This window comes from Rutidosis leptorrhynchoides, chromosome 7 (genome assembly GCF_046630445.1).
Source record: "Rutidosis leptorrhynchoides isolate AG116_Rl617_1_P2 chromosome 7, CSIRO_AGI_Rlap_v1, whole genome shotgun sequence".
Lineage (NCBI taxonomy): Eukaryota > Viridiplantae > Streptophyta > Magnoliopsida > Asterales > Asteraceae > Rutidosis > Rutidosis leptorrhynchoides.
The window spans coordinates 97,613,872-97,619,601 of record NC_092339.1 but is presented as its reverse complement, the minus strand read 5'-3'; the positions used below and the strand labels follow the sequence as shown (position 1 = coordinate 97,619,601).

Genomic DNA, 5,730 nt, shown 5'->3' with positions numbered 1-5,730 from the left:
ATTCACTTAATTCCTAAAACATATCATTAAACTGTTTCGTTTAACCAAACTCGTGGTTCCACGGGTCATTTCACTAGTGTATTCTCATAATCCTATCGTCACTTGGTTTTGACTTAGCATATCATCATTTCTCTTTGTAGCATATTATGTTAATTTGTAGTTTTGTACTAATGTTAATTTGTAAATTACATTACTCAAATGATAGATAAGTTCATATTTATGATCATATCTTCATTTTCTTCACCATATCATTATTTGGTGATAATGCTTTAGATCTATTGTCAAGTTCCAAGGGGTGGTCAAGTAAACCTCGTCGTCGTCGTCCCATTCCTCGTGCACTCTAACATTTTCATCATCATTAGCAGCAGCAGCAACTTGATTCTTCCTTTGGCACAACAACTTCCCCTCGGGATCTTTGGCTTTTTTGTTATCCTTTTCTTCAAGTAAAGCAAAAGGGATGATTTCTGGAGTGCTGCCATTGGTTTAGATGTTCACAAGAATTAGTAATCAAAACACACTAATAATAATAATATAGTACTAATATACTAATAAATATCAAATCAAATATATTGATGATAAAAACCTGGATAGGACGTGAGAAACACGCGTAGAAGAGCCAGGACGAACGTGTTTTATGTGGCTCTTGTTATTATTATTATTAGCAGCAGCAACAAATGCATCAAGCACCATCTTCCAATCACAACCGCAGTTTTCATTTCGACAGAAGGTGATAAAATCAACAGCTATACCCTCTCTTTTCAACAAATTTCCGTATTCCTCAGCTACTTGAATTTTTTTGTAGCACATATCCCCAGGACTGGCAGGCAACAACAAGAGCAAACATAATAATAATTAGTCATCTAGTAGTAGTAGTAAGATTAATATAGCAGTATATAAATAAATTAAATAAAAAAAATAAAAAAAATACATACATACCCTCTGGCAAAAAATAGTATCCTTTTTAGCTTACATGGTTCAACTTCGTTGAGTATCATACGGGATATAATGATCCCTCGCCCAATGCTCAACTCACCACCTAATCCTGAATCTGCAAAAACAATTGGTGGAATTTAATCAAAAAAATATTCAATTACAATTGGTGATTTATTTATTATTATTATTATTTTATAATATAAATAAAAACAAGAGTATCTATGTCAAGGTTGAAAAAGACGCGAGACGGGGCCGAAACGGTAGCAACCTCAAAACGTCGCAACGGAAAAAACGGGGCTGAGACGGGGTCGAAACGGATGTTGACTAATGTTGACTTATATATATATAAATATATATTTACACATATTATAGAGCTAAAAAACCTTCATTGACAAGTTTGTACCTATAATTGCTATTAGCGTTAATATAATACAAAATGGAATACTAAACTAAGTCAATTTTGATTGATTTGACCGACTTATGACTGATTTTAACAGAATTTCTGACTTTTGATCGGCGTTGACCCAATTTTTCCTGCATTTGACCCGATGTTTGACCGTTGACCGGCTTATAAGAAAACGGGACGGGGTCGAAACGTTTTAGTCACTAAAACGCCGCAACGGGCGTCGCAACGGACGCAACGGACGCCGTTTACAACAGTGATCTATGTAGTATGCTTACTTTCCAAATTGTAAAGGTAACGCACGACTTTATCAATATCACTAGTTGGTCTAAGCGTCTCCACCCAGAACTTAGTACCCGTTATCATTACGCCTATATCATTCTTCGAATTAGACTGTAACGAAACAATTTCAACAATTCGTGTGTTAACCAATGTATACATTTAAGTATACATATATACACAATTACTATTGAACTAACCTATAAATTTAAAAAAATATATATCAGTAAATAAATAGGAAATTACCTTGTGTTTAGCTCGGCAATACCATCGAGCACATTTAAGTTGAAGCGCATAGCTATAAGCATGCTGTCCCATCCATTCAGAATTGTCGATACAGATCATAATAGTCTCCTGGAATATCAAAAAATTAACCACGTTTAGTTACGAAAGTAATTAGATTTAGATTGATAGCATGAGAAAAAAAAAAAAAAAAAAAAAAATGATACCTCGGCCACCATGGTTTCAAATTGGGATTGAAATCGACGACCAAAATAAACCTAGTATAGACGATTACTTGATTGATTGAGGAATAAAAGAAATTGGGATTGAAACCGACCAAAATAAACCCTAGGATAGACGATTACTTGATTGTTTTCATTGAGGAATAAAAGGAAAATTGGCCGTCGGGTTCTTATTTATATTATCAAGTAGTTCTAGTTTACCCCCTTACTAAAATCTGAGAAATACAAAATAACCCCTAATCTTATTAATTTTTTCATTATTGTTCGAATATAACTAGAAAATTTTTGCACAATTGAAATATTTATAGGGTGTTTGGGATCATGTTTTGAAAGTAATTTTTTGATTATTGTGTTTTGTAAACGTAAATAATTGTTTTCTGGTGTTTGGGAATATAAATTTAATTATCAATTGTTTGCATTTTGGAGGGATGATAACGCAGGTTTGAACAAGTGACGATGGACCTACCGTTTTCAAAACGTGATTTTCAAATTAAAGGACTTATATTTAATACAACATATTTACCCCCTTACTAAAATCTGAGAAATACAAAATAACCCCTAATCTTATTAATTTTTTCATTATTGTTCGAATATAACTAGAAAATTTTTGCACAATTGAAATATTTATAGGGTGTTTGGGATCATGTTTTGAAAGTAATTTTTTGATTATTGTGTTTTGTAAACGTAAATAATTGTTTTCTGGTGTTTGGGAATATAAATTTAATTATCAATTGTTTGCATTTTGGAGGGATGATAACGCAGGTTTGAACAAGTGACGATGGACCTACCGTTTTCAAAACGTGATTTTCAAATTAAAGGACTTATATTTAATACAACATATACTTGCCCAATCATCTTACTTATTAACTTATTTACTCATTTGTAAAAGGAAATTTAAGTAAAAAGAGAGAAAAAGGTTGGAGAACATAGTAGAGGTGACATCATGTTGGATAAAAGTAAAAAATAATTGGTAGGATGCTAGAATCGAGCTAGGGAGCATATGAATACTAAGAACGTGTGGTTACCAGCTACGTAGGCTGTTGGTTTAGTATACTTAAGGAAAATTAATTATATACTTACAAAAAATTCTGATTCTGATTCTGATTAATAATTAATAATAAAAATAAAAATAAAAATAAAAATAAAAATAAAAATAAAAATAAAAATAAAAGAAAGAAGAAGTTATGAAAAGTAATAAAGAAAATTAAAAAGAAGTTATGAAGAGTAGTTTATGATTTAGTATATACGATAGTTAAACAAAATATTTAACTGATATAATAATGATAGAAAGAATCACATGACGATGAAGTAACCATTTTTACAATATTTCACACACAAATTATTACAAACATCTGCAAGTGCACAAAAGCCGGTTCTTAACAGACTAGAACTGAGACCGATCACAATTGTAGCCAGTTCTAATTGATGATTGAGAAGAATGGTCCCGGTGCAAACTGAACTATGGTATCTTTTGTAGCGACCCGACAAAATCGTCATTGACGGCGCCGTCTACTTAGGTCCCGTTACATGGTCATAAGTCTTTAAAACAACGTTTGACCAAAATATGTCGCATTCATTTCAATTATAAAGATGTTTCAAAGTTTACAAAGTAGTTCATGTCTAAACATGTTACAACGTTTTAAGTACAATTGAAACCCATGCGACACAAATTAAGTTAAGTCAAATGACGCTCCACGTATGCATGTATACTCGACATCCAAGCAAGTATCAAAAATAATGTGCGGAAGCATGTATCACCTAGCGTTCAAGGACCTGAGAAAACATATAGAAAACTGTCAACGAAAAACGTTGGTGAAATCATAGGTGTAATAGTAACGTTATTTTTGAACCACAAGATTTAATATAGTTGATTATCCAAATCGTTTGTATTCTAAAAGTATGTTCGCGAGCACCCAATTATCAAGACTTAACTGTTTTGTACCCTGTTACGTAGTGTTAGAACATAAACTATATTCGAAAATATATTTCATCCGCTAACGGTAGCGAACTGTCCGAATGAGGGCTCGTCAAGCCCAATGTGATCACATAACATAAGTTCACGTTTACACCCTGCAAGTGTAACTAATGATAATTGAATTGAGGTTTTTTCTTCTAAATCGCTGTGGAATGTTTGTTTTCGTACTTGTGTTCAAAGCATAAAAGTATGATACGTATATGTTTCTCATCCCATAGTTTAAAAGTAAAAGTTGTTGAAAAGGTGGGACTATGATCTCACCTTGGTTGCACGAATACTAAATTGTACTTCACAAAGTAACGTGTGCAAGAAGGAATGCTAGTCTTGACCTAAACAAATAGGTTCGTATAAATATCGGTAAACACGGTTGGTCAAAGTGTTTAATTAGTCCTATGGCTCATTACGACTCGATTATAAAGCATGTGAATCAAGTTGTCAAGTTTCATGTAAGAATCAAGTATGCAAGAAGATTAGAATGGTTTAAACAAGTATTGGTTAAGTTTGGACAAAAGTCAACTTTGGTCAAGTCAAAGTCAACACGTTCGGGAACGGTCCCGAACTATTTTTCTGAGGTTTTTAATCATATATAAGCATGTTAGAACCAGTTACATGTGAATTGGAGGTGCGTAGAATAGCAAACATTTTTCGTAAAATTGTAAAGTTGGTCAGTCCCTGGCCACGCCTAATGTCGCGCCGCGACCAAGGAGTGTCGCGCCGCGGCAATCAATGTGAACTGGTGTCTGGCCAGTTTCAATTGTTCAAGTCTCAACCAAACTTCAATTAAGCACAAATCGCAAACCGTAAACACTTAAAACGTATGCCATACATCGTTGGAAAGGTAATTTAACGAGGAATGCAACTAAACATATTTCATCAACCAAAATCATCATTTACATATAATCAAATTTTCAAATTGAATGATCAATTAATGCTCATCATAAATGCTTCAAGTTTATAAATGCATATTGATGATTCGGGAATTAAATGCACACATATGATACGCCGTTTCGTAGGTAATTACGCATACAATACAACTAAACACTTACAAACAACATTGCAAAGCATTCAATGCATCAAAAGTTCATTTTACTTCTATCAAACCCTAACTCAAAATCACAAATTTAACAATTATGTTTATGAAGCTATTTCATGTCAACCTACATACCAAATTGAAGCTAGTGATGCTAGTAACACATTTAATACATGCACTTTTAACATCTAACAACATTTAGGCAACCAAAACTCAAGATCAAGCACACCCATTTCAAGTTTAAGCTAGTTACTTAAAATAACAAGATCGAGCATATAAATCATATACTCATGTTAGACTTGAGCCATAGACACTAATTAACACTTTTATAAGTTGAAAACATCAAGAACACAAAATCTAGTGATCTTATAAAGTTACCCAAATGCAACAAAGTTGGTATAGATTCGAAGAGGAAGATGCAAGGATTCTGAATATGTAATTTGTTTTGATGGTTGCTCCTTGAAATGATTTAGATGATGATTCTTTGTATTGGGAGTTTGAGAGAAAAAGGAGATGGAAGTATTAGAGAGGGAGGTGAAAATGAATGGAGGAGATGAGGGTTTGACTCTTTAACTTAGTCACATCTTTAGTCATTTGGCAAGTCTAGTCCCTCGAGTTTGAATCGGGTGCGTGAATTACCTAAACA

The 5,730-nt window shown here is 33.1% G+C and overlaps 1 protein-coding gene across 1 annotated transcript; it reads right to left on the bottom strand.

Annotated features, from left to right (window-relative positions):
• LOC139856875 (26S proteasome non-ATPase regulatory subunit 4 homolog) lies at window positions 1-1,725 on the bottom strand. The gene is made up of 4 exons (XM_071845584.1): window positions 1,615-1,725; window positions 937-1,048; window positions 584-817; window positions 1-472 (listed from the first exon to the last, which is right to left on the bottom strand). The coding sequence occupies exons 1-4, from the start codon at window positions 1,700-1,702 to the stop codon at window positions 241-243; spliced, it is 666 nt and encodes a 221-aa protein (XP_071701685.1). The 5' UTR covers window positions 1,703-1,725; the 3' UTR covers window positions 1-240.
• Window positions 1,726-5,730: the final 4,005 nt, after the last annotated feature.

Bases quoted from the DNA above. Each gene is read 5' to 3' on its own strand.
- LOC139856875 (XM_071845584.1), bottom strand. From the start codon at position 1,702: ATGATAACGGGTACTAAGTTCTGGGTGGAGACGCTTAGACCAACTAGT. The intron at 1,049-1,614 runs GTAAGCATACTA...TTGTTTTTGCAG, and splicing joins TTACCTTTACAATTTGGAAA to ATTCAGGATTAGGTGGTGAG. The intron at 473-583 runs GTTTTTATCATC...AACCAATGGCAG, and splicing joins GTTTCTCACGTCCTATCCAG to CACTCCAGAAATCATCCCTT.